Source organism: Ciconia boyciana, chromosome 17, assembly GCF_034638445.1.
Source record: "Ciconia boyciana chromosome 17, ASM3463844v1, whole genome shotgun sequence".
In the NCBI taxonomy this organism is placed as follows: domain Eukaryota; kingdom Metazoa; phylum Chordata; class Aves; order Ciconiiformes; family Ciconiidae; genus Ciconia; species Ciconia boyciana.
The window spans coordinates 5,315,240-5,342,934 of NC_132950.1; the positions used below are offsets into that span (position 1 = coordinate 5,315,240).

The 27,695-nt window shown below is 58.5% G+C and overlaps 1 protein-coding gene across 1 annotated transcript; it reads left to right on the plus strand.

Moving 5' to 3' along the window:
• Positions 1–599: 599 nt before the first annotated feature.
• Positions 600–27,683, plus strand: SSC4D (scavenger receptor cysteine rich family member with 4 domains). Its single transcript, XM_072882611.1, has 10 exons — positions 600–1,035; positions 19,884–19,919; positions 20,715–21,020; positions 22,666–22,737; positions 23,102–23,416; positions 24,356–24,436; positions 24,716–24,790; positions 25,867–26,178; positions 26,671–26,748; positions 27,367–27,683. The coding sequence occupies exons 1-10, from the start codon at positions 600–602 to the stop codon at positions 27,681–27,683; spliced, it is 2,028 nt and encodes a 675-aa protein (XP_072738712.1).
• Positions 27,684–27,695: the final 12 nt, after the last annotated feature.

A 27,695-nucleotide genomic window follows, 5' to 3' on the forward strand; every position in this document is an offset into this window, starting at 1 on the left:
CCTGTGACCCCTATGAGCACCCCTGCGAGCACCCCTGTGACCCCTATGAGCACCCCTGTGACCCCTGCGAGCACCCCTGCAAGCACCCCTGTGACCCCTATGAGCACCCCTGTGACCCCTGCGAGCACCCCTGCGAGCACCCTGTGACCCCTATGAGCACCCCCTGTGAGCAGCCCTATGAGCACCCCTGTGACCCCTATGAGCACCCCTGCAAGCACCCCTGTGACCCCTATGAGCACCCCTGTGACCCCTGCGAGCACCCCTGCAAGCACCCCTGTGACCCCTATGAGCACCCCTGTGACCCCTGCAGCACCCCTGCAAGCACCCCTGTGACCCCTATGAGCACCCCGGCGAGCAGCCCTATGAGCACCCCTGTGACCCCTATGAGCACCCCTGTGATCCCTGCGAGCACCCCTGTGTCCCCTATGAGCACCCCTGTGACCCCTGTGAGCACCCCTGCAAGCACCCCTGTGACCCCTATGAGCACCCCTGCGAGCAGCCCTATGAGCACCCCCTGTGACCCCTGTGAGCACCCTGCGAGCACCCCTGTGACCCCTATGAGCACCCCTGTGACCCCTGCGAGCACCCCTGTGACCCCTATGAGCACCCCTTGCGAGCACCCCTGTCAGCACCCCTGTGACCCCTGTGAGCACCCCTGCAAGCACCCCTGTGACCCCTATGAGCACCCCTGTGACCCCTGTGAGCACCCCTGCAAGCACCCCTGTGACCCCTATGAGCACCCCTGTGACCCCTGCGAGCACCCCTGCGAGCACCCCTGTGACCCCTATGAGCACCCCTGTGACCCCTGCGAGCACCCCTGCAAGCACCCCTGTGACCCCTATGAGCACCCCTGTGACCCCTGCAAGCACCCCTGTGACACCTGCGAGCACCCCGGCGAGCAGCCCTATGAGCACCCCTGTGACCCCTATGAGCACCCCTGTGACCCCTGCGAGCACCCCTGCAAGCACCCCTGTGACCCCTATGAGCACCCCTGTGACCCCTGCGAGCACACCTGTGACCCCTATGAGCACCCCTGTGACCCCTGCGAGCACCCCTGTGACCCCTGAGCACCCCTGTGACCCCTATGAGCACCCCTGTGACCCCTGCGAGCACCCCTGTGACCCTATGAGCACCCCTGTGACCCCTGTGAGCACCCCTGCAAGCACCCCTGTGACCCCTATGAGCACCCCTGTGACCCCTGCGAGCACACCTGTGACCCCTATGAGCACCCCTGTGACCCCTGCGAGCACCCCTGCAAGCACCCCTGTGACCCCTATGAGCACCCCTGTGACCCCTGCGAGCACCCCTGCGAGCACCCCTATGAGCACCCGCTGTGAGCAGCCCTATGAGCACCCGTGTGACCCCTGTGAGCACCCCTGTGACCCCTGCGAGCACCCCTGCAAGCACCCCTGTGACCCCTATGAGCACCCCTGTGACCCCTGCGAGCACCCCTGTGACCCCTATGAGCACCCCTGTGACCCCTGCGAGCACCCCTGCAAGCACCCCTGTGACCCCTATGAGCACCCCTGCGAGCAGCCCTATGAGCACCCCTGTGAGCACCCCTATGAGCACCCCTGTGACCCCTGTGAGCACCCCTGCGAGCACCCCTGTGACCCCTATGAGCACCCCTGTGACCCCTGTGAGCACCCCTGCAAGCACCCCTGTGACCCCTATGAGCACCCCTGTGACCCCTGCGAGCACCCCTGTGACCCCTATGAGCACCCCTGTGACCCCTGCGAGCACCCCTGCAAGCACCCCTGTGAGCACCCCTGCAAGCACCCCTGTGACCTCTATGAGCACCCCTGTGACCCCTATGAGCACCCCTGTGACCTCTATGAGCACCCCTGTGACCCCTGCGAGCACCCCTGCGAGCACCCCTATGAGCACCCCCTGTGAGCAGCCCTATGAACACCCCTGTGACCCCTGTGAGCACCCCTGCAAGCACCCCTGTGACCCCTATGAGCACCCCTGTGACCCCTGCGAGCACCCCTGCAAGCACCCCTGTGACCCCTATGAGCACCCCTGTGACCCCTGCGAGCACCCCTGTGACCCCTATGAGCACCCCTGTGACCCCTGCGAGCACCCCTGCAAGCACCCCTGTGACCCCTATGAGCACCCCTGCGAGCAGCCCTATGAGCACCCCCTGTGAGCACCCCTATGAGCACCCCTGTGACCCCTGTGAGCACCCCTGCGAGCACCCCTGTGACCCCTATGAGCACCCCTGTGACCCCTGTGAGCACCCCTGCGAGCACCCCTGTGACCCCTATGAGCACCCTGTGACCCCTGCGTGCACCCCTGTCAGCACCCCTGTGACCCCTGCGAGCACCCCTGCAAGCACCCCTGTGACCCCTGCGAGCACCCCTGTGACCTCTATGAGCACCCCTGTGACCCCTATGAGCACCCCTGTGACCTCTATGAGCACCCCTGTGACCCCTGCGAGCACCCCTGCGAGCACCCCTGTGACCCCTATGAGCACCCCTGTGAGCAGCCCTATGAGCACCCCTGTGACCCCTGTGAGCACCCCTGCAAGCACCCCTGTGACCCCTATGAGCACCCCTGTGACCCCTATGAGCACCCCTGTGACCCCTGTGAGCACCCCTGTGACCCCTGCAAGCACCCCTGTGACCCCTATGAGCACCCCTGCGAGCAGCCCTATGAGCACCCCTGTGACCCCTGTGAGCACCCCTATGAGCACCCCTGTGACCCCTGTGAGCACCCCCTGCGAGCACCCCTGTCAGCACCCCTGTGAGCACCCCCTGCGAGCACCCCTGTGACCCCTATGAGCACCCCTGTGACCCCTGCGAGCACCCCTGTGACCCCTATGAGCACCCCCCCCCCAGGAGCCGGGGGCAGAGCGGTGCCGGCTGTGCCCCTTGCACACCCCGTGTGCCCCCGCACGCCTCCCCGCGCCTGGGGCAGGCTGGGTCAGAGCCGCTTCGCCCAGTGACGCTGTGGGGACAGCGTCACCCCTTGCCCAGGCCAGGGCACAGACACCCCCAGCCCCGCGGGCCATGCAGTCCCGCTGCCGTGGGGTCCATCGCCCAGCGCCCTCGGGGAGACGCGTGGGTGCCCGTCACTCCCGCGTCCCCCTTCAACCCCTGGAATCCACGGCAGCCCCCGGAGCCGGGCTGGAGGAGCAGCCTGGCGGCACAGGCGACGGGGGCCAGCCTGCGGGCGGTAGAGGCAGGGCTGGGAAAGCCACGGAAAAAGAGGGAATCACCTGCAGGATTAAAGGACTTTTAAAATATATTTTTACTGTAAGGGCGAGCAACAAAGAGAGAAAGAGATTTCTGGCTTTAAAAGGTCTGAAAACGGGGAGAAGCACAGGGAGGTTGTCATTTCTCTGCCGAAAATCCTGGGGCAACTTGAGCCGCGCGCTTTGCAGCAGTGATGCAGGGTTAGAAGAAAAGAGCTGGAGCTAACATGGCCTTGCCCTTGCTTGCTTTTGCAGCTTTGAAGATCTTTTTATTTTGTTAAAACCTTTTTTTTTTGGTCATACCTAATGAGAGCTGTTGGTGCTGATGCTCAGCGATCGATACCCAGCCCCTGCTCTCCCCCATGCCCTGAATGGCTCTGATCCCACTCTGCTCCTGCTTTGGGTTCCTTCCGTCTTGCACCGCTCCTCTGCTGGGACTTTTGTGCGGAGCAAGGCAGAGCAGAGCAGGGAGCAGCGTGCGTCCCCCTCCGGAGCAGAGCACGGGCCGCGGGCTTCCCCAGGACATGTGGCACCGGGGTCTTCTCCTGCCACTGCTTTGCAATATCTTGGGTCCAGCATACAGAATTCACTCCTTTTAGAGAAACGTTAGACACACGTACGCTCCCGGTGTCGTTACCTCTATCCCCGTGGTTCAGCAGAGCCCGTGACAGCTACATCTCGTTAGAGGTGCAGCCTCTAATGAAGCTTAACGCGCGGGAGCCACTTTCTAGACACTGACTCGCGCCATTGAAGGTGGCGTGTGCCTCCTGGGGGGGCTGCGACTGCCCCGAGCCCCATTCAGCTGGGACTGATCAGCTGCTCAGCTACGGCCTCGAGGAGAGTTATTTTCAGTTTCATTTACATTCATGTAAATCAGAAACAACCCCCTGGAGATTACTGCCGTGTTTGTTGTTTGAGCACGGGGTGAGGATCGTTAGATATAATGCATGTGTGCAGCAGAGATCTCTAACGACAGAGCGCTGCTTCCTTCAGCTGCCTGCTTCATCTTGATCAGACCCCTTGCGAGACGTACGTGTTTATTTAGAGATTACATGGATTCTGGAACACCTTGCAGATAGGTGGATTACTTCTTAATACTGTGTTAGAGGTAGGTCAGACCCCAGCTGGGTTTTTCCCTTGATGGGTGCTTCAGCAGCAGAAGTCAAAACCACCACCGAGGTATTTCAAAATCAGGAAGCATTCACCAGTCCTTATCAAATGACTTTAAACCTCCCCAGACTTTACACCCAGCAGCACCGATTCAAACGCGACGTGCTGTGATACACCTGCTCCAGAGGTGCTCCGAAAGGCTTATGAAAATAAAGTACATTATCCTTGGACTCAAGAATTACAGCAAAAGTACCATATAGAACCACCTCACACCGTAGGCATGGAGGGATATTATAGAACTCTGCTTCCTGGGTTAAATACACAGGACTCATCTTTACAGAGCTTATATAGGGTCACTTTTCTGCTTCCAGAAAATGCATAGCGCCGAGCACATAACCATTGCAGCTGCAGTAAAAATCCTCCGGAGCTGTATCTCCCTGCAGTTCAGCCTCGTATGCAAATGCCCATGGATTTCTCTGTACCGGGATGGATGAGACTGTCACACACTTGAGTTCAAAATACTCACAAAGTACTAATAATTGCCAAATGTGATTGATAGCCTGCTTATAATGTGTCTCTTTAAGCAATAAGTTTCACATTTACAACTCAGGTGCTTAGAATTCTTGTCTCCTGCGGCTGCAATAAGGAACCGAAGAGCAACGCAGAGATTTTTTTCCTTCCTACCTCGATACACACAAGCCTGAAAAATAGATAGGTACGCTTTATAAAGCCGTGCTGGGAGCAGATTCTGGTCCGTGTGGTTGCACAAGTGGACAGACATTAAATATCCTCTGATCCTAAACAGGAAAAGGTTTCAGGGAGAGTCGAGGATGGTGAAGAATAGATTATATTGAGCCTGGCAGAGCTACACGGCATGGCTGGAAGATGAAGAGATGCTGCAAGTGAGGAACAAGGAGTCCTGGCTGGTGAGGGAAGCTGGGCGAGGGCTGTGGACGATGCTACAGGGTCTGACGGGTGTTACAGATAAGGGCTGCAGGGTGTCGAAGAGCAGAGGGGCACTGGGTGTAGTTACCAGGAAAAGGGAAGGGCTGTACAATGGGCATAAACCAGCCGGGTGGTGGCTGAGCTGTGGGAAGAGTCTAGAGTGCATTGGATTTACGTTCTTCTTATTATTATGTTTTATTATTTATTTTTGAGCAGGGATTCATGAGCTGATCTGGTAGGACATCTTGCATCAGGGTACGTGGAGGGCTCTGCAAGGCACGGTAGATGGCTAAGGTATCTCATCTCAGCAAGACAAGCGCTTTGCTGGACCTGTCATCCTCTTCTCATGCCTCTCCCTCACTTGTCCAAGTCACAGCTGTATGCCATGATGGTCCAACACCCTGGAAGGGGTTAGCAGAGCCGAGGCACCACGTCCAACATGAATCCTGGGCCTGACGAACAGCCGAGACCATCAGACCCTGCTGCACAAATTCCTTCAACTATTTTGTGTGAGGGTGGCTGCAAAGGTGCTCGATGCTCTCTGAGCTTGAGAGGTGACCCTCAGTGTCCAGCTCTCCCTACAGACCCTGTTTACTATTTACAGGGATGCAGACCTCATAGTCCTCACTGCCTGCAAAAATATTTGAAATTATATTTGATATGATTTTTACCCTAACGATCCACAGAGTTTAAACACAGACCATTATCCTTTTTTTCAGCTGGATCCCCTATTTCCCGCGCTCACACACTGAAACAACCTTCTCTGCATGCTCCCCAAATCAGTATGCAAAGCAGCGAGTCCTCCAACATGGGATCCTCTTCTGAGCCATCCACACACCGGGGTCACTAGCCAAATATTTGTCTTCTCCCTGTTTCTTTTCTTGCAGCGAGGCTGGAAGGCTGTCGAATTAATTTCCCCATGGCTGCTCCATCTCATGGGTTTTTGACTCAAGGTCCTACACTAACGTATATAAAACCTGCTGCTTGAGGCTCTGTTAAATTGCCAGGGTTAGCCTCGTGCTCTGGGGAATAGCCCAGCCACTTAGAAAACTGTCTGGCCAAGCTATGCTGGGATTGCTGCGGCACCCTGAATTCACAGCCCACTTGATTTCAGATTAATTTCCCTGAGCAGACAAACCCGAAGTGACAGGAATTAGGAAGAAATTCCTCTGCAGGCAGAGGATAATAGGTGAAATTTCATTTCATTTTCCTCTGCAGCAGCTGCTGCCGGTCCCTGCTGGGGACCGATTAGACAAAGCAGAGATGGGATCTGCTACAGCCATCCTGCTCTTACCGGGTGACCTTGCTCTCCAACACCTGGGATTTGGCTGCTGAAGGGGACATGTCCCTGGTCCCTGCTGGTGGTGGGAGATGCTCTGTGAGCTCTGCTAACCTCCCTGTGCCCCACTGCCTGCCTTCTCCAGGGAAATCATGGAATCATGAACGGTTTGGGTTGGAAGGGACCTTTGAAGACCATCTAGTCCAATCCCTGGTCATGGGCAGGGACTTCTTCCACCAGATCAGGTTGCTCCAAGCCCCATCCAACCTGACTTTGAACACTTCCAGTGATGGGGCATCCACAGCTTCTCTGGGCAACCTGTTCCCGTGTCTCACCACCCTCATCGTAAAACATTTCTTCCTTACGTCCAATCTAAATTTACCCTCTTTCAGTTTAAAACCCCTGCCCCTTGTCCTGTCGCTACAGACCCCGGTAAAGAGTCTCTCTTCATCCCTGCTTTTGCAAAATCCAGCCAAGAAACCGCCGACGCTGGGTCCTCTGGGTCGTGCGCTCGTCCCGCCTGCCCTGGCTGCCCTCACCTCGCCATCAGTGCTAATTACAGGCAGCCTTCTCCCTGCTCTGCCTTATGCCCGCTTTGCCCGTTGCTTTGCCCATTTGCCCATTTGCCCAGGTCCCTGGGGCTGGCCCTGTTCGAGCTTTGCTCTCTGCCCAAACCCACCCCTCTCTCAGCTGCATTTCTTTCAAGCATTTCTTCCTGAAAATGCGTGCCACCTAGTGCACGCTCAGCCGTGTGGCAGCCGAAAATGCGAGCCATCCCTCCGGAGGTCCTTCAGGCCACCCCTGAAGCTGGAGGTTTTCTGGATCAGGCTGGAAGAAGCGTCAGGCTTGGACACGGCATCTCCATCCCACGCAGGTTTCTGCACTAGCAGGCAGCGACATCCGCCCCGTCTGTCTCCTCAGTCTGTCCGTCCCCGTGCAGGTCACCACTTCTCAATCACACGCTTCGGCACGGTTCGAGCTAGCTGGCCTTTATTTAAAAGCACTTAAGCTGTGGCTGCAGCAGTCCCGTCTAACACCAGGAGTGCTTCAGCAGAAGCGGGCTGCCTGTATTCCCCGGTGCTGGCAGATGCGGGCAGAGAAGCCACCGAGTGCTAGTCCCAACGGACACATCGTATATAAGCGGCTGTTGTCCCATAGGGTCCGGCTGCCAGGAGCCCAGTGTAGGGTGAGGTTTCACCCCAGAGAGGTAATGTCACGAGAGGGGACACAGAAAAGGGAGGGACTTAGAGGTGTACCCCAAAGCTAATGGTCCACAGCGAGTGCCTTTGCTGTTGTCGTGGTTTAGCCCCAGCCGGGAACTAAGCACCATGCAGCCGCTCGCTCACTCCCCCCCGGTGGGATGGGGGAGAGAATCGGAAGGGTAAAAGTAAGAAAACTCGAGGGCTGAGATAAAGACAGTTTAACAGGGAAAGCAAAAGCCGCGCATGCAAGCAAAGCAAAGCAAGGAATTCCTTCACTCCTTCCCATGGGCAGGCAGGGGTTCAGCCATCTCCAGGAAAGCAGGGCTCCATCACGCCTAACGGTGACTTGGGAAGACAAACGCCATCACTCCAAATGTTCCCCGTTCCTTCTTCTCCCCCAGCTTTATGTACTGAGCATGAAGCCATATGGTCTGGAATAGCCCTTTGGGCAGTTTGGATCAGCTGTCCTGGCTGTGCCCCCTCCCAGCTTCTTCTGCACCCGGCAGAGCATGGGAAGCTGAAAAGTCCTTGACTGGTGCAGCAACAACTAAAACATCTCTGTGTTATCAACACTGCCCTCAGCACAAATCCAAAACATAGCCCCATACCAGCCACTATAAAGAAAATTAACTATCTCAGCTGAAACCAGGACAGCTGTGACCAACCGAGGGGACCCAGCTCCCTGTTTCCCATCCCCTCTTCCACCCTACGGCCCGTGCCTGCTCCTCCGCAGCCCTGGATGCTGGCCGGAGCCCGTGGCACGGATCGGCTGGCCCTCCGCAGAGCCGCCTGTCAGCGCTGTGTCCTTGGGCTGCTCTTTCTCACCTGGCTGGGGTGGTTTCTGCAGCACGTTGGTCAGGAAGCAGATAACTGGGAGGAACAAAGGTGATTTTGTCCAGGGAGGGGACAGGTACCTCTCCCTGAGCTCCAGCTCGCTGCAGCCAAGGGCAGTGCTGAGCCTCTCTGGGGACTGCAGCTGCCCTTTCCGCAGCCCTGCCCGTCCTTCGGCGCTTACCAGCTGCCAGAAAATACATTAAAATTAGCACTTGGGTTACCAAATAGCACAGAGGTGTGCTAGGACCACAGCTCCAGCTGCGTTGAGGCAGGGCTTGACACCAGGACAGGGGAACCGAAATGCTCTCGTACTGCTCTTACACCTTTCCCTTCTCCTAAGGCTGCTGGATGCCGGCTGGTTTGGGGTGTGAGAGCTCCTCTCCTGGGACCCCACGTCGCAGGGTCCCATCTGCTGCCCTGCCCTGGAGCAGCAGGAGGAGCGGAGGAGGGCATGGGAGGAGGGGAGGCTCCATCCAGCTGCAGGCACAGCATCCTTCGTGCTGGTGCTCCCCAAAGTGCAGGCGGCAGCGGGCAGGAAACCCGTAAATACCTGGTGATTTAGCTCAGCAATCAGCAGGGGAAACCTGTCGTTCATTATAAACCGGCTAATGGCTCACAACAGCCACTGGTGTCCTGAGGAACAGCCCCGTCCTTTCCTCCTGCCAGCAAAAAGATGCCTTTTGTTTTAGCTTGTGGCTTTTTTATATTGCACAGGGCTCTTTTTCTAAATCACCAACATATTTCCTGGCAATGGCGTAGTACGTACACATGGGTTTATCTCTCCCTTCTGTATTTTCCGAGCTAACTGAAAAGGGAAACCTTTCTTTTCTTTTTCTGGAGGCTCTGTGTTTTCTGCAGATTTGTGAGCTGCTATTTTTCCCCTGCTTCCACCCATGGCCGAGCTGCTACCATAGAAGAGAGCTCTGGTGACAGCTGCTGTAGATGCCATCCGCCCCGCCGCTGTAGGAAGCTGTGGCAGATGCTGCTCGTGGTCCCTTTCAGATGCTGAGTGGACGTGGGCATGGCCCTGCTCAGCCCTGACCCCTCCAGAAGCTCCCGTGAGCATCACGGATGTCCCTGAGTGACTAGGTGGCAGGACCATCACGAAGGACAAAAAGAGCTTTTTTTCCTGGCAAACAAGAGAACACCCCTGCTGCCCTGTGGAATTTTATAATTAGCCTTTCTTATGTTGTGGCTGTTCCTTGAATAAGGCTGGCTGTGTTTTCTCTTCCTCGGCGCAGCGTAAGCCCGTAGCCTGATACTGCCAAGCCACTCAAAGCACATGCGGTAGCGATGTAGACATGGAAAATGTCTGAGATGCTGCTCAAACGGCCCGAGAAATCATGGACAGGGTGGAGAGCACCGTGGGCTGCTGACCTTACCCCCGTGTGTTTGCATTCACGGAGGCTTACGTTCCTGGTGTTCAAAGTCTGCATGCGGATCAATGCTGAAGTTGATGATTTCCAGTCTGTGGGCCCTGGCAGCTAGCCAGGACGGCAGCGAGTTTGTCAAAGTTTAGGCAAAACAGACTTAAAAGGCACCTTTGAAACTTGCATTTGCGAGCTGGCTAATTAGAACTTTGCTGCTACCGGGAAATAAAAAGTAAATGCCTAATTGCTAACTACTGAATCCCTACAGGAAAGTAATGGCAGATGGGTAACCGTGCAGTTAGCAACAGCTGTAGCCAGAGCCTGCTTTGTACTGAGCTAAAACATGAAGCCCAGGCGTTTAAGGGCATTGAAGGGTCTGGGCTTTGCGTGAGAGCAAATGAGCAATCCAGCAGCAAGAGCAACGAGGCAACTGCTGCCTCCTGTGAAAGCGAGGGCAGGAATCCTCTTGATTGTAAGATCGACTTGTTCAAAGCCAAAAGCACGCCAGACTCCTAAAATTGCTGGGGAGCCTAAGAATTCACAAGGCTGAGAAACCCAGTATGTTTGGGGGTCCTTTTTCCATTGCCTTCAAGGCTGCTGAGACCCAAATGTCTTGTGTTGTCAGGCTTTTACCTGTGACGATGGCTAAGATGGCTATAACGGTTAAAAATGGCTAAACACACACTTTCTTTTAAAATAGAGATGCCCCGGTTGGGAGCTGAAGGAGCCAACATGAATGTGTAGCACACGAGGTGATGGAGGCGGATGGGAAAGGTTTCCAGCCCTGGGGTATGGGCATCCCTCACTGCGGGCTGAGATTGCAAGGAAGTGGCAGGTCTCTCTAAAGTCCTCAGCAGAGCTCCCTTGGGTGGCCGGGCAGGAAAAATCCTGAAAAAAAGGACCTCTGAAGGCAATTTCTTGCCCAGGAACAGGCAGGGAGGACCAGGGTTTGCAGGAGGAGCGGGGCCCCTGGCAAGCGGTCCCCACGTCCCCTGGGCAGGGCAGGAGGCTTGGGACCGTCCCCTCCCGCTGTGTCCCGGTGCTGGCTCAGGCACCGACAGAAATATTTCCAGCCGGATGGTTACTGCTGGCTTCCTCTCCAGGTGGGCACTCAGAAAGCAGAGGAGGTGGGTGGGAAGGAGCTGGAAAGCCCACATCCTCTGAAATAGCTTCTCCCTTCCCCCAGGCGTAACCCAGGCTCCACCAGCACCCACTCGAAGGATGCGTCCCTGCCCGCCTTCCTGAAACCCGAGCCATTCCCTCCCCACCATGTCTCCTTAGAGGTCTTCCCTCTCCTCCTCCCTCTCTCCTTCTTCTTTCTCTTCTTCTTCCCCCTCCTCCCTCTCTTTCTCCTTCGCTTTCGGGAGGGTCTGCCCCAGGATGGGATGCAGGGCTGCCGTCCTGCGCTAGAGCTGTAACCCAGCTGGCAGCAGCCACCTCCCGGCCCCAAAGGTGCAAAGAGATGACGGGCTGGAGCTGCTCGATTGATGGATAAGGTCCTTTTTATCTTCCTTCTTTTTTTTTTTTTTTTTAATTTACTAAGCAAAATCTCACCTAAAGAAAAAATTCCTGCCTTATCCCCATCACCTCTCTCCTGGGATAAGAGGGAATATTCATTTCAACAATTATTTTTTAAACATTTTTAACTAATTAGCTAGCTCTTTCCTTTACTTCAAAAGAGAATATTTATTTCTGGGATTCAATATACCCGTCTTTATACTGGAAAGAAAATACCAAACAGGTATGTGGATTTATGATGGTTGTTTTTAGGTCAGCATGGTAATTACACATAACGATCTCATGCGGCGGTGGCGGCTGAAAGACTGTGATTTCTCGTGAAGTTGTTTGAATAGTTGAAAAGTGGAAGAAGTGGCAGCTAGAGAGCAGGAGGGGTGGTCCAGCCGCAGCCGAGGGGGACCAGAGGGGACCAGAGGGGACCAGAGGACCCGTGGGGTCTCGTGTCCAGGCGGGAGGAAGGAGTTTTCACAGAGGGCAAAGAGCTGGTTGGGCACAGTGTGTCTGCTGTGGTGGGTGTTATTGGGGGCAAAAGCAGGGACTTTCTGTGCTCCGTGTTAGAGCCCTGTAAGTTTTGCATCAGTTTTGCAGCGCGGTCAGCGCTTGTGCAGGATGGGGGCTGATGCGGGGAACGCTGCTTCTTCCATCGGGTGCGTGGTTGGGGGTTGTTTTACGAGACACCTAACAGCTTGAAAGACCTCAGTTTGAAGGAACCCACATTCAGCAACCCTTCAAAAGGGATGCTGTGCTTTGCTACAGTGCCATGACGGCGTATTATGGCTTAAAAGCAGTTTTTAATCTATAGGCATTCTTAAAGGGCCCCAACACCCCTGGGTGCAAGGAAAGGGGGTTCAGTTTGCAGCCGAACCCCGAGCGTTGGGGCGAGGATGGAGAAGCGGGTGGAAAAGCACCGACAGAGAAGGAAAGTCGGGTTTTACCTTTTTGGGGTCGGCCGTGGCACAGCACTGCAGCGGTTAACGCCCGCTGCCGCCCTGCCAGGGTGCAGGAACGCGCTGGCTCCAGCACAAAAGTGGCCGGCGATGACAACGTCCCCAAGAGCAGGACACGATGCGGGGGCTTGGCCGGGGCAGGGCGGCGGAGGGGCCGTCTGTCAGCCCTGCCGCACCGGAGAGCGGGGAGGGCCGGCAGGACAAAAGGCGACATTATTCGGGGCGGCAGGAGGGATGAATGGAGTATTGAGAAACACCACCTTAGGGACTAGATTGATTTTCATCCCCCGGCAGCGAGCTGTCTGTCTGCTGGCGGGTCTCGTCCCAGGGCCTGGTCAGCAGGAGCTGAGCGGTGAGAGCAGGGAGGTGTAACGGGGCCGTATCCCATCCATGGTGGCTCCAGCCTGCACCTCCAGCGCTGTGCTACCATCGCTCTTCCTGGTGCACACAAAAAGCCTTGGTCTACCATCATCTCTTGCCGGTGCAGGCAACAAAGGCAAAGGCTTGGTCTGGAGGCTTGGGAGCCCACCCAACCTATGGTCTTGAGGGACCTTGGCTGGGTGGACACGGCACCGGCACATGGTCCCACCTGGGAGCTCTTCCCACCCCGTGCCTCCATGTCGGAAAATCAGGAGCGGCGCAAGGCTGGTGAGGGGTTTCCATAGGGAGGCTGTTTGGTCACCGATACGGCGGATTTCAACATCCGTTCCCAAGTTTCTGACCATCAGTAGATGCTTCAAGCAGCAGCAGTCGGTGCCCATCCCTTCAGGAGATGTTGTGCCTTGCGTAGGCTGGAGGGACTAATTTTAGGCTTCCGCTTAGCTGAGACTTGCAGCCCAGCTTCAGAGCCAGCGTGTGAAAGCATCCTCACGATGGCACTCCTCCACCAGCGCACGCTGCTGTCCCCGGGCTGCCGTCGGGCCGACGGCTGGGACCACTGGGGTGTTGCTCTGGGTTCGCAGAGGTGTAAGGGAGAGCAGAATCAGCCCCCATCCCGCTCCCAACAGGGTGTGAGTGAAAGAGAGCTGGAAATCCTCCCCTTCGGCAGTAATTTCTGAAGGGAGCAGTAAATGAAAGGGAAATGGCATCTTATTATATTGAATCTCTTCCTTGGTTTCTGCCTGACATTCCCCTCTTTGCTTTCCATCTCATCCCCGCTGAGTTTGCGTCTCCATCCCCCCGGTGAATGACGCTGTCGTATCAGACCCCAGAAATGTCTGTCTTCCCACAGAAATGCCTTTCCCTGCTTTTTCCCATGGGATGACGAAGAGCGGAGACAACGGGGGCCTGTGGGTGAAGCCCCGGGAACGTGCCAGCCGAGGCGGGGAGGTCTCAGGGGACTTCGGTGGCCAGGAATTAGAGCTGTCCAGGAGAGCTCTTGGGTGCATTAATTCATCACGGGGTGATGAAGAAAGATGGGTGCAAGGCATCGGACGGGGTGTTTTGGTAACTCAAGTGCTATATATGACCACGTCCAGCCTGGAGGGACCCCATGGGGACCCCTGTGCAGGCTGGGTGCCGGGAAGGGCTCCTGGGAGTGGGGAGGCTGTGTCACCCGTGGAGCAGATCCCTTCTTCATGTCAGGCGGAGGTGGGCATGGTCTCCAGGAGCCCACTGGAGGGAGAGGAGCCAAGGCAAAGCAGAGGGCTGGCCATGGCTGTGTCCAGGCTGGGCTTTAGATGAGCGTTTGTCACCAGCAGAGCCTTGCAGGAGGGACATGGGGCAGGCAGCCTGGCTGGGGTGAAGTGAAGCACCATCCCTTTCCAAAGGGGGTTGTGTGATGTGCCTTGCTGGAGTACTAGGTCCAGTCTGTGGTTTTGGAAGCGCCTTTCAGGCTTGTGTGGATGGGGAGCTCCTTCCCAGTTCTATCTGGATTTAATGTGTGTCCCACTTTGCCCATGTGTGGTAGGGGTTATATGGTATATATGTGCCATGGGGTTTGCTCGTAACCTCAGGTAGAAGTAACAGGAGGACAAGCTCCATGTGGATGCAAACAGGATGGTTCCCTGAACATCCTGGGGGCTGAAGACCCTGGGGGACAGCTCTGAGGCTCAGCTTTCAGGTGTCCTGGTGGATCTGAGGTCCATCCTTAGGTCCAGGACCTCCTGCCTGTACAGCAGCCCAGCCCTGAGGCTCTCGCTGCTTCCAGTTTTGTCTCAACAGGTCAGAAGCAGCCCTGCAGCTTCATCTTGCCACTCAGAAAAGTATCTGTTGTTCTCAATAAATCCAACCTGACTTATTTTTCATCTGTCTCCCAGTCACTGCTCCAGCAAGTGCCGAGGAGGGACTTGTTTGCAGGTCCTGCGTGGCCCTTGGTGGGACAAAGGCTCTCCTGGCCATCACCGCTAACGCTGCTGTCTGCATGTTTCAGGGACAACCTCCTCTGGACACGCATCTGCGGGAGGACCACGGCGCAGCAATGAGACTCGGTCCCCAGCCAGCGAGCCGGCACAGCGTGGGGAGGCCAGACGCTGGGGTGCTGCCTCTCTCCCTGATGCCAGCCACACTCCTCCTCCTCCTCGGCCCCGCTGGTGAGCTCCTGTGTGGTGTGGCGGGAGGCGGGGGAATTTTAGGCACCCACGATCTCCATCCTGGCCTCAGCTTTGCGGGCAGGAGATTTTTTGCATGGAGAGCCATGAGCAGGAATATCATGATGTCCCCAATGGCGTTGAGCGTGCACAGGGATGGAGGGAGCAAGTTCAGCTCTTACCTCCCACCATGATCCATGCGTGATGGCAAGTTCAGCATCCAGGGCCGGCCGGCGGCTGGAGCAGGCAGCTGCCAGCAATGGGGACGGCGCAGGTCTGAGCCCCAGAGCAGGCAGCGCTGCTGGGAGGACGCTGACGGCCAAGGGGTGGGAGCTGTGGGACTGGTCCTGCCGAGGCGATGGGTGGGATGAGCACCCGTCCCCTGAGGACACTGGTCCCGAGTCACTCCCGGCAGACATTGTCCGGCCAGGCTGGGGAGCATTTAAAATGAATTGGAAAAAGCCGTTCCTGCTCTCGAACGAGGGTCCGCACAAGCGCTGCGGCAGCGTAATTATCCTGGTGTGACTTTATCGGTGTAATTACAGCCAGGCGGTTGGTAACACCTTCCTGCCTCAACAAAGCCCCACCAAGACAAAGCCAGCCAGAAAGCAGGCAATTAAGGTGTAGTCAGACACCGTAATTGGATTAAATCAGGTTTTACAATTCCCACCCCCTCAGCTGGAGCTTCCCGTGTCCCCCCCCGAGCTGCTGGTGGCAGCTCCTGCACCCGCGGTCGGGGTGTGGGGACCCCGGGGGGACCCCGGTGGCTCTGCCGCTGTCCCCTGCACCACCGGGCTCTCCTGGTTCTCCTCATTAATGGGCACGGCTAAGTCGCTAAGGAAGGGCAATTTGTCCTCCCATTTGGTGGTTTTATTTAGCACTGTGCCCTGAAAGGGATGGTGTTTACTTGAGCTAGTTTCCCCTTTTCTTTTGGCTTTGTGAAGCTGGATCAGAGAAACGTGGAGGGCTCTATCTCTTTGCAAAAAATACTGGTTTCCTCTCCTTCCTCATTAATGTAGACAGACCAGGCATATTTTTTCAGGTCTCTCTTGACTTTGCTGGAGGATGCTCTCAAATTAATATTTCAGAGCTTTGATTTTGACTTAAAGGGAGATGAATACTGAATATTTAACAATGTCCTTTTTATCCCCTGCTTTTACGGCACTGGAGTGGACTAGGTGTTAAAAATCAATACAAACCAGGATCAAAAGCTCTTCCTAAAAAGCCTCGCATCTCCATGTTTTTGGTGGAGGGGTGATCTGAATTACCTCTCTCCTGTTATCCAGCCCACGGGGCTGCCGTGTCCTTCCCCATCCTCTCCTTCAGCGAGCCAGCCTCTCTGCTCCCTCGGTCTCGCCTGTTTAATCCCCAGTTCTTGCTGGCGTTGCAGCATCACTTTCCAGCCTGCCTGGGTCCAGCTGGGGAGGGCAGCAGCGCCCGACCACGGCTGGAGCTCCCTGGCTGCTGCTGTTCATCCCAGCTACGGGTGGCACCTCGCCCCTAGCCCCTGCTCCTGAGTGCTAAGTCATGGTTACAGCCAGACAGTTGCCTTACTCTCAGTTCTCCTGGGGCTTCTAGGTCTTTCTTTGGCAGCCCTGTTCTGTAGCTGACTTAACGGTCTCCCAGGCCACGTCCTAGCGTGGCAAAAGGGAGGTGGGTTCATCTGCTTGACCGTCCCCTCCAGGCTCACGCTGCTTCTCACGGCGGTAACATCTGCCTCCAGAGTGGCAGGAATTGACCTTCACGTCATTGCTCGTAGGCTGAGCCTGAAGCAGGACAGGGCTGGTCCAAGCCAGGGGTAGGAAAAGAGGCCACGGAGCCACCACGAGTGTTGATGAGCCCTTGGCTGCTGTAATTAGCGTGGGCGGATTTCATTTGCTCAGAAGGTGTCACCCATGGGACAGGGCTGTGTAGCCGGGGTCTCAAGCAAGAGGTGCCCTGGATGCCCGAGGACATCTGTGCTGCCCTCGCTGCGAGCTGGCCTCAGGCATCTGCCGAGGGCTTGCAAACTCCTGGGGCACCCGCAGGGGCAGCGATGGTGACATCCACAAGGTCCAGCCACCCGTCCCTGTCCATCGTGCCCCGGGGCATCATGACGATGTTGCCGTGACCCCCTGGACAAGCCGGAGACCTCAGTGCCCCGTGCCGGCAGCATCCCAGGGGGGACCCCGCATCACTCAGAACTGGAGCTGAGAAGGGTTTTGTGCCCAAATAACGCCCAAACTGGGCGTTTGGGGCAGGGGGAGCGGGTTGCTGGGGGGAGCTTTGGCTCTGCCCATGGCCCCCCCGAGCATCCGTACCCGCGGATGCAGGGCTGCTGGCAGGGCGCTTTCAGAGCCCTTATTGCTGGGATGGGGACGCATCCTGCAAGCGTTCAGCTCCCTCTGGATGCTGCTTGTTCACGCTGGTCGGAGAGGGCTGAGAATTAAATGGGAATTAAAGCCCCGTGGCAGCGCCATTTCTCGTGTGGCCGCGCAGCTGAGCTCCAAGGCAGAGATCACCAGGGGTCTGTCTGTGTCCCCAAAGCTCTCACCCCGTCAGCCCCCTTGGGTGGCGAACAACAGCCAGATTCCCTGCAGCGCTGAGGCTCACTGGAAAACAGATGGAAAGAAATAGGATAAACATAGGTACGGGACTCAAAGGAAAGCCCCAGCTATTGCACGATGGCACACTGCATATCGCAAACCTGCTGCTGCCCTTCCTGCGCTGGCTGGGAACGAGAGACCCCATCCTGACTTTCTGACACCCCTGGATTACGCCGGCCCTGGTGCTGCAGGAGACCAGCAGCTTTCCTCTGATTTACCCCCACCACTACACAAAAGTAGGTTTTTTTAATCAGGAAGACAACGGAGTCGTCCCTCCTCTCCCAGCTCTTGCTCCACTGAGCTCCTTCCCGGCTGCGGGAGGACATTTCTGCGGCAAACTCTTGTTAAGCCCTTGGCAGCATCTCCTGGTTTCTGGTTACTGGGAGGGCTCGGTTCCCGGCCGAGGAGCCGTGGCCACGGCTGTGCTCCGTGCTCTGCTCCACTCCCTCCCAGTTTTCAATGGGCTTTTCTCCTTGAGCAGTCGCTGGTGCCACCAGCACCCGGTGCGAGGTGCCACGCACCCCGAAAGGGTGGCAGGTGAGGGGACGGGCACCCACACCTGTGTGTCCCCACACCAGTCCGGTGCAGCCGGACCCACCGGTATTTTATGGGCCGTGGCCCTGCGTGTGGGCTGCAGAGCAGGGCTCGTCCCGGGCCCCACAGCAGGCAGGACACTGCCCTGCCTGCACCAGAAGGGTGATCCTGCCCGGTGGCCTGCAGCAGGGGCTGCCTGCAGTTCTGCTCTGCCTGTTTACATCCTGGAAAGTGGCTGCACCCCATCAACGGGTGTGTTGGTATGTCCTGGTTTCAGCTGGGATAGAGTTAATTTTCTTTATAGTGGCTGGTATGGAGCTGTGTTTTGGATTTGTGCTGAGGGCAGTGTTGATAACACAGGGATGGTTTAGTTGTTGCTGCACCAGTCAAGGACTTTTCAGCTTCCCATGCTCTGCCGGGTGCAGAAGAAGCTGGGAGGGGGCACAGCCAGGACAGCTGATCCAAACTGCCCAAAGGGCTATTCCAGACCATATGGCGTCATGCTCAGTACATAAAGCTGGGGAAGAAGGAGGAACGGGGGACGTTCGGAGTGATGGCGTTTGTCTTCCCAAGTCACCGTTACGCGTGATGGAGCCCTGCTTTCCTGGAGATGGCTGAACACCTGCGGGCCCATGGGAAGGAGTGAAGGAATTCCTTGCTTTGCTTTGCTTGCATGCGCGGCTTTTGCTTTCCCTGTTAAACTGTCTTTATCTCAGCCCACAAGTTTTCTCACTTTTACTCCCTCATCCCACCAGGGGGGAGTGAGCGAGCGGCTGGGTGGGGCTGAGCTGCCGGCTGGGGCTAAACCACGACATGGTACATGCGTATAAATATAGAGCTTCCAAAAGCAGACTTTGTTGGGGAAAAAAAGAAAAAATCAATTAAAATGCACATAGGGATGCCCAGTGCAGCGTCTTCCATCAGGAGACTTCCAGCAGGTTTCCCGTGCCAGGCAGGGTTGGTTTTCCTCATTCCCATCTCACGCCCCGAGTTTTCCGTAGGGAGATGGGGCATGGGCAGGAGGATGCGGGAGCTGCCTGGGACCCACAGCAAGTCAGCAACAGAGCCAGGGAGACACGAAGGTCCCTGAGACCCGGCCCAAGGCACGACCCACCTGGGGCTGCTGCTGCCAGCCACCGGCTCCGTCCGAGGAGCTGCTGACCCGAGATGAGGGGAAGGAAGGAGAGGGGGAAAGAAAAGCTCCTTCTGTCTGACAGCAGCAACGCCCCGTCCCAGCCGGGGAGCAGCTCGCTGTCGGGGAGCTGGTAATGGCAGCCCTCGGCACCCCTCGGCCACGCTTCATCTCGGGGAGTTGCAGGAATTCGGGATAACCAGGACTTAGGGCAGGGACACACACACGTGTAACCCGGTGCTTAAAGCACAGTCCCACCGCAGAGCCGAATCGCTCACACCACATGCTGCTGCCTCAGCTTCCTCACCTGAGAAGCAGATGAAACGGTGCCCTGGGCTAGGGCGTTTATTTTTAACCCTACAAACCTCAGGTCTTTGCAGAAAAGGGAGGGGACAAGTGATTTATAGGAAAATTTCAAGTTCTCAGTGCTCCCAGAATGAACCCAACTGTCCTTGCGAAGAACCTGGAGACAAGCCCTGCCCTGGGAGAGCACGCTGGCTCCAGCACTCCAGTTGTTTAACTGGGTAGGGTGTGAGTGCTCCCGGGGCTCAGGGGGGGACTCCTGCAGAGCATGTGGGGTGGGTCTGGGGGGGGCTACCAGGTCCCCACCATGCCCGCCCGCATCCCTGCTGCTGTCACCCTTTGAGCTGCATCCCTCCTCTGCTCGCTGGGGAGAGCTGAGCCTTTTTCTTCTCCCTCGCAGGCACCACCTCCAAGCCCGCGCTGTTGCCATTCCCAGGTGAGATTCTTCTCTTAAAGTCGCTTTTCTCTAGGAATTTTTGTAGTTGAAAAATGCATAATTTTTTTTGTTAAAAATGGGGTTTGGGGAATTTCAAAAAGGAAGCATATTGGTTTGGAACAAAAAGTGGCAACAAAAGGCAAAACTTCTTTTACAGAAAGGAAATAGAGATTCTTCATTATCCCTATTCTGCTTATTATCCCGAGAGGGGAATTTTGCCAGCTTCTGCTGAGTCTCTGTCCCTGTGCCATTCGTCACGCCCAAGAGAGTAATTCCCTTGATTTGACAGGCCAGGGGCACTTAGATGCCTGCTCCCCATCACCAGCAGCTTGAGAGATCATCTCCATCCCACTAACTCCCACATGGGACCAGCTCCGGATGTGTTCATTGAGGCTAATAAGAATTTGCTAATTGCATCTCATCACTTGTCACCCATCATATGTCATCATGTGATGCCACGTGTCCGATTCTCCCGTTGGGTTATTGCCCAGGCCATTAGTAGGCAAGATGATGGGGTGATGGTGCATCTCATTTATGTATTGAGCTGTATTGAGTCTTCATGTCTGCCGCTTCCAGCAGATGAAGAGAAACCCATGCCCCACCATCAGGTGGGCAGCAGCAAGCCAACAGCTGCCTTGTGCTGCAGCAAAGGGTCACCATCTTCTTTAAGGAGCAGAGATTTGGTGCAGAGAGGGCTCCCGCCCTCCCTGTGACACCCACCAAGTATCTGCCACCTCCTGGCCCTGGGGCAGGCTCATTGCCTGCTGAGGGACCTCTCTCTGCCCGTCCTTCCAGAGATACGGCTCGCCAACGGGCCCAGCCGGTGCCAGGGGCGAGTGGAGATCCTCTACAACGGCTCCTGGGGGACGGTCTGCGATGACGACTGGGACATTGTGGATGCCAACGTCGTGTGTCGCCAGCTGGGCTGTGGCCACGCCATCACCCTCCCGGCCGCCATGACCTTCGGCCAGGGGAGCGGACCCATCTTCCTGGACAACGTGGACTGCAAAGGCCGGGAGGCCGCCTTGAGCGAGTGCTGGAGCCACGGCTGGGGCATCCACAACTGCTACCACTACGAGGACGTGGCTGTCGTATGCAACGGTAATGAGGCTCGGTTCCTTGGGGGCAAGGAGAGCGGGGGGGTGGGGGGTGCCTGCGGTGCTGCAAGTCCTGGTGTCTGCAGACACCTTGGGGGAGCCCAAGAGTTGTATCTCAGAGCCTGCTCCTCTGAGCCTGGGTCAGCCAAACCTCCTCTGCATCCTTCCTCCACCCCTTTCTTCAATCCAGGTCACCTCCCAGCTCAGCACGCTTGTGCTCCATAGAGTGACCAGCCTGTGTTGTGTTCCCTGTCACTCCCAGCTCAGGGACTTTGCAACCTCTCCAGCACGATCCCTGGGGAAAGAGCACATGGCCACCCACGCTCCTGCCTCTGAGTCAGCTGCTGCCCAACTGCTCTTTCCCCTTTTGAGTTGGCTTTCTTTAAATTGCTGAGCTTTTCAGTAGGAAATGTTCCTAAAGGTGAGAAAAGCAGTGGAAAGCGTTTGAACTTGGCATGTGGAAGTGGAACGGCTCCGTGCCGACCCCTATGTACCCTACATGTTCCTCCTGCATAGCTACGTAGGGTTTGCTCACCAGCCATGCATCAACGACCGGTAAACGTGAGGCTGTGCAGACCCGGAGCTCGGCCACGGCTGCAACTGCTCAGTGAATCCCTGCGTCCTGCAGAAGCGGGGCTTGGAAAGGGGGGGGTGCTGGGTTGCCTGGTGGGTTGGACCAGCAGCAACCAGGGAAAGGAGGTCGTGGATTGAGCAGGAACCCCAATTCAAGGAGCTGCTGGAGAGGAGATGCAGAAGGACTGAAGAAGGAGGTGGGGGAGATGGGTCTGAGGGCAGAGGAGCGGCTTGAGCCCTTAGGTGTTTGTGGCTTGGTTGGCGAAGGAGAGCAGGAGATGCTCTGCAGTGGCCCTCAGAGGAGATGCAGGAGTTTGACCCAAGCACCAGACCCCTAGGGAAGGTGCTCCCACCCGTGCCGCGTGGAAGCTTTCAAGAGCCAGCTTTCTGTCGGTTGTGGTTACGGAGGAAAGCGTGGAGCCGGCCAGCTCCTCGCCGTGCTGGTGGGCTGGGTTTCCCGGGATGCTTCCCGCAGCCCTCAGGCATGCGTGTGGCCAGCGATCGGACCGCTGGGCTCCGCTCCCACCCAGCTCCCCACACCACCCCCAGATAATTTCACCAGCCCAGCCAAGGAGCTGGGACAAGACGGGCAATACGGTAGCTTGAACAAACATTGTTAGCAAAAGAAATACAGGTAAAACCAGCAGGAAAATCAAGGTATTACTGCTTTTTTTCTATATTTATGCCATGACTTTGAATCCAAATCCCATGATAGGTGGGGGCCTGACTCCCAACAGCTCAGTGCAGCGTCATTATTTAGTCCGGGTCCCCACGCCGTGCTACCAGGCACAACTCCCCACCGTGCCAGCAGCCAAGCTCCTGGCTCCATCCGCCTCCCTGCACCTGCAACCGGGCAGATAACTGGGCAGAGCAGTGCAGCTGCAAACCCCTCTTTCTTTCCCCGTCAGGGCTGGTTTGGTGCAAACCCTCTTGCTTTCCGTGGTGTGTGCTTGCCAGCGCGTGTGCACGCTGTGCCCGAGCGGGGGGAGCAGCGGGGCGGGCGGCGTGCGGGCACACTGCTCACAGCCGGCTTTTGGACGGAGCAATGGGTGCCGTCTCTCCACTTCCCTTTTCAGAGCTCTCGCCCACGCAAGCCAGCGAAGGACCGACAAGCAGGACCCTCGCAGCCTCGGTACAGGATGGGGAAAGTAAGCTGCTCGGCCGTCGCTTTTGGGGGCCCATCATGGCTGAGGGCTGGTAGAGAGCAGCGTCCCCCACCCGTCACCCGCTGCCCCTCCGAGAAGCACCCCGACTCTCCGCCTCCGAGGGGCAGAGCCCCGGGGACCCCGTCATTCTGCCGGCCATGACCAAACCCTGTCCCAGAGGTTCACCGAGGCTCCCATCAGCCGGGCTGCCCTAAAGCATCGCCCCTTCCCCGCAGCGTCTCGCCCGGTTTCTTTGCCGTCATGGGCGCTGCCAGGTCCAGGCTTGGTGGCATCGCTGTGCTGTGGCGTGTGCGGTGACCTCCCGGGGAAGGCAACGTCCTTCTCACCACGTGCTGCCACCCTCCAGGTGACGGCAGCATCCGTCTGGTGAGCGGGACCGACACCTGCCAAGGCCGGGTGGAGATCTTCTACCGCGGGAACTGGGGCACCGTCTGTGACGACGACTGGGGCCTGAGCGATGCCAGCGTGGTGTGCAAGCAGGTGGGCTGCGGCCAAGCCCTGGATTACAAGAGCAACGCCTATTTCGGCTATGGCACGGGGCGCATCCTCCTGGACAACGTCAACTGCGACGGCAGCGAGCCCTCCCTCTCCGCCTGCTACAGCCTCGGCTGGGGCATCCATAACTGCGGACACCACGAGGATGCCGGGGTCATCTGCACAGGTACCGGGGCAGAGCATTGCCTTCGGGGCTGTCCCCCGGCAGGGGAAAAATCCAGGGACATCCTGGTCCCCAAGGAGAAATGGCCTCAGAGAGATGCTGATGTGCCCAAGGTCAGGCAGGGACCTGGGCTCTGTGCTGCGGGAGCATCCTTTCTCCCTGTCTGCCGTCATCCTGGCACTCCGGAGCAGGCTGCGACGCCGCGCCGAGAGCCTGGGACACGGCCCGAGCAGCAATTTGCAAGGGAAATGCATCTGCCTGCCTGCCATTTCCCTGCTCTGCCGGCTGGAAAACAAGCTGCCGGCGTCCGGAAGGAGCGAGTGGCTGCCAGGGGCCAGGCACACCACCAGAGCCGGCCTGCCTCCCCTTCCCTCCCCAGATGATGTATTTCTGCCATTCTCCACTGATTACCATTTATGATGTTAATAATCCCCCTGAATTCCCTCATTATCACGGCTAATGACGGGAGCACTAAGTGCCGGCGCTTTCCCTTTCCCACTATTACCGAACAAAGAGGCTGATGCAGGAGAAAAGGGACAATTTTCTCAGGCTGGTCCTTTCCTCCCTAAATGTCCCCATCCCCTCTGGCACCTTGCCCGGGCACAGCTGATGGCATGACCACGCACCACGCACGCACGGCCCTTGCTTGGTGGGGCAGGGGAAAAACAAAGCTTTAGAGCTAATGAACCCTGCCTGATAAACCTCCCGGGTATGCGGAGGAGCGAGGGACCCCTCGGTGCTGCAGGTGGGACCTCGGCACTTGGGTTAGGGTGGAGAAGCACCATCTCCAGCAGGCGGGCAGCAGGGTCGTGCGGGTGGACATCTCCGTCCCCGTCACCCTGGAGCACCCAGACCACCCTGGGCCTGGCTCCCAGAGTCAGCAAGTTCACGGCTTTGCAGCTTCTCCCCGTGTGTCACCTCTGTCCCTCTGTGTCACCGCAGGGCTGGACACGTCCACCATCACGTCCTTCACCACCTCGGTGGCCCTGGACTACAAAGAGATGCTCACTGCCACGGCCACAGGTAGGAGACTGGCAGCCACCCGGCTCACCCTTGCACCATAGCCGGGGCTGGGGGCTCGCTGGGGGGACCGTGTCTTCTGTGACCTCCCGTGCCCCAGCTCGGTCACCCTGGGGTCCTGCCACACAGGTGAAGCTCGGGGGGTGACGTTGCCCACGGCAGGAGCTTGCCATGGGGCTGCCACGGTGCTAGTGGCCGCTGTGGCACCGACCGGAGCAGGGGCAGTGGGTGCTGGAGCTGGACCCCCCCAATGCCCGCGTGTCCCCGCGTTTGTCCCAGCAGTGACAGATGGCAGGGACCAGCCCTCCCAGGCCACCGAGTTGGTCACCACCGCTCTCCTTACCGTCGAGCAGGAAAGTAAGTGTGCGGCCGCTGCTAGCCCTGCACGGGGTCTGGCACGGCCCCCCGGGCTCCACGTCCCTGGGGGGTTACCCCATATCCCCAGGGCTCACCCCACAGCCCCAGGAGTTACCCCATGCTCCCAGGGGACCTCCCACACCCCCCGGGCTCACCTCATTCTCCCAGGGCTCACCCCACATTCCCAGGGGACCTCTGGCACCCCACGGTTCACCCCACGTTCCCAGGGTTCACCCCATGCCCCCAGGATGTTCCCCACATGCCCAGGGCTCTCTTATGTCCCCCGAGTACCCCAGGGAGTTGCGTCCCCAGGGCTCACCCCACATCCTCAGGGCTCGCCCCATGCCCCCAGGGCTCATTCCATATCCCCACAGGTTAACCCATCCGCCCAGTGCTCACCCCACATCCCCAGGGAGTTACCCCACATCCCCAGGGCTCACCCCATATCCCCAGGGTTCGCTCCATACCCCCCCAGGGGTTCACCCCGCATCTCCATGCTCACAGTACTCACCCCATGCTGCTTGGGAGTCCCCCATGTCCCCAGGGTCACCCCACATCCCCAGGACTCCCCCTGTGTCCCCAGGGGCTCAGCCCATGCCCCCAGAGCTCACCCCATGTTCCCAAGGGCTCACCCCATGTCCCCGGGGGCTCACCCCACATCCTTAGGACTCACCCCATGTCCCCAAGGGGTTACTCCCATGTCCCCAGGGGTTACTCTGTACCCCAGGGGCTCACCCCATGTCCCCGGGGGCTCACCCCACATCCCCAGGGCTCACCCCATGTCCCCCGGGGGTTACTCCCATGTCCCCAGGGGTTACTCTGTACCCCAGGGGCTCACCCCATGTCCCCGGGGGCTCACCCCACATCCCCAGGGCTCACCCCATGTCCCCAGGGGGTTACTCCCATGTCCCCAGGGGTTACTCTGTACCCCAGGGGCTCACCCCGCATCCCCAGGGCTCACCCCATGTTCCCCGGGGGCTCACCCCATGCCCCCGGAGGGTCGTCAAGGGACATCGGACCCCCCGTGGAGCCCCGGTCCCCCCGGCGGCGTGCCTGTGCCGGGGCCCCCCACGCAGGTGGCAGCGTGCGGCTGGCGAACGGGAACGGGAGCTGCCGCGGGCGGGTGGAGGTGCGGCACCGCGGCACCTGGGGCACCATCTGCGACGACGACTGGGACTTCCCCGACGCCCAGGTGGTGTGCCGGCAGCTGGGCTGCGGCACGGCCCTCGCCGCCACCGTCCTCGGCTCCTTCGGCTACGGCAGCGGGCCCGTCCTGCTGGATAACGTGGGCTGCGGCGGTGGCGAGGCTCGCCTGGCTGACTGCTTCCATCTGGGCTGGGGGCAGCACAACTGTGGCCACCACGAGGACGCCGGGGTCATTTGCCGAGGTGAGAGCGGGAGCGAGCCCGGTGGCCACTGGCTCCCACCTGAGGGTCTTCCCTTGCCAGCTGGGTGGGAGAGGGGGGATGGATGTGACTGCCTGGGGCTCCCCAGGTCGCCGCTGAAGCCCAGCTGGGCTTTCTTGTGGAAACCCCACAAGATAACGGGATTTCAGCCACAGGCACGCTGGCCGCGGGAAAGGCAGTCCCCGCGATGGGGTGATGTGTGAACGTGAGCCCCAAGACCTGGGGTTCCTCCTGCCCGCGGGGGGACAGCGGCGGCCGTCGGGTGCCATGGTGACCCTGGCCGGAGCGTGGGTACCACCTCTGGTCTCCGCTTGTGCGCTTTGCTGGAAGCGCAGTGGCTGCACATCCCAACCCACGCATCCCTGCGTCCATCCCCAGCCAGCCCCACGCCGCTGCTGGGGGGGCTCTGACCCAGCCCTGGGGGGCACAGGGGTCCCCTGAGTCGCTTTTCCCACCCCTTCCCTGCTGCGCCAGGCACTGACGATGCTGGAGACCATTTCCAAGAAGCCACTGCTACAACCACCACGTCGACCCTGACCCGTCCCAAGGATGGTAGGTATCGAGTTATCACCCTGGGGACGCTCCACACCGGCACAGGGTGGAAACGGAGGCGGCTTGGGTGGAAGCCACCGGCTTCGGCAGTGCCTGAAGCACTGACCTGGAGCAGCCCACAGGAGGGGAAAAGCCATGTTGGTGGCACCGTTAAACCATGGCCTCTCCCGGTGCCCCCAAGGCTGGTCCGGGCAGAGGAGGTGATGGACCTCAGGTACTGGACCTCGGTGGGGAGAGGAGGTGATGGGCCAACAGGGCTGAGCTGGCAACAGGGATTATTGTCTGTTCCTTCAACCTGAACATCCTCCGCGATGCTTTGGGGGCCAGCCCCAGCTCCGATGCTGGCAAGTGGTCACCCCCTCGTGCTCTCGCCTGTGCAGAGGCAGCGGCGGAGCCGTGGGGAGCAGCAAACATCCGCCCAGCCTTGGAGAGACCCGTGCTCTTCTTGCCCTGGGGCCACCTGGCCAGGAAGGACCCCTTCTCTGCCAGCCCCGGGGAGCCAGCCGGGTGGGCACTGCTGCCCCAGGGTGGTGGCAGGCAGGGAGAGGGGGATGCAGCGCTGGGGTGGGCACGGGCAGGGGCTGCCCCCGGGGCTGCCTCACCCCGTCCCCTCCGCAGGGTCTCTGCGCCTGGTGAACGGCAGCCACCGGTGCGAGGGGCGCGTGGAGATGTTCTACCTGTCCCAGTGGGGGACGGTGTGTGACGACGCTTGGGACCTGCGGGACGCCAAGGTGGCGTGCAGGCAGCTGGGCTGCGGGCACGCCGTGGCGGCCTGGGGAGAGGCACGCTACGGCCAGGGAACCGGCTACATCTTCCTCGACAACCTCAAGTGCAAGGGCCACGAGCCCTCGCTGCTGCGCTGCTCACACATCCGCTGGGACGTCCACAACTGCGACCACTCCGAGGATGCCGGTGCCGTCTGCGGCATTCTATGACCGCCCGCCTGC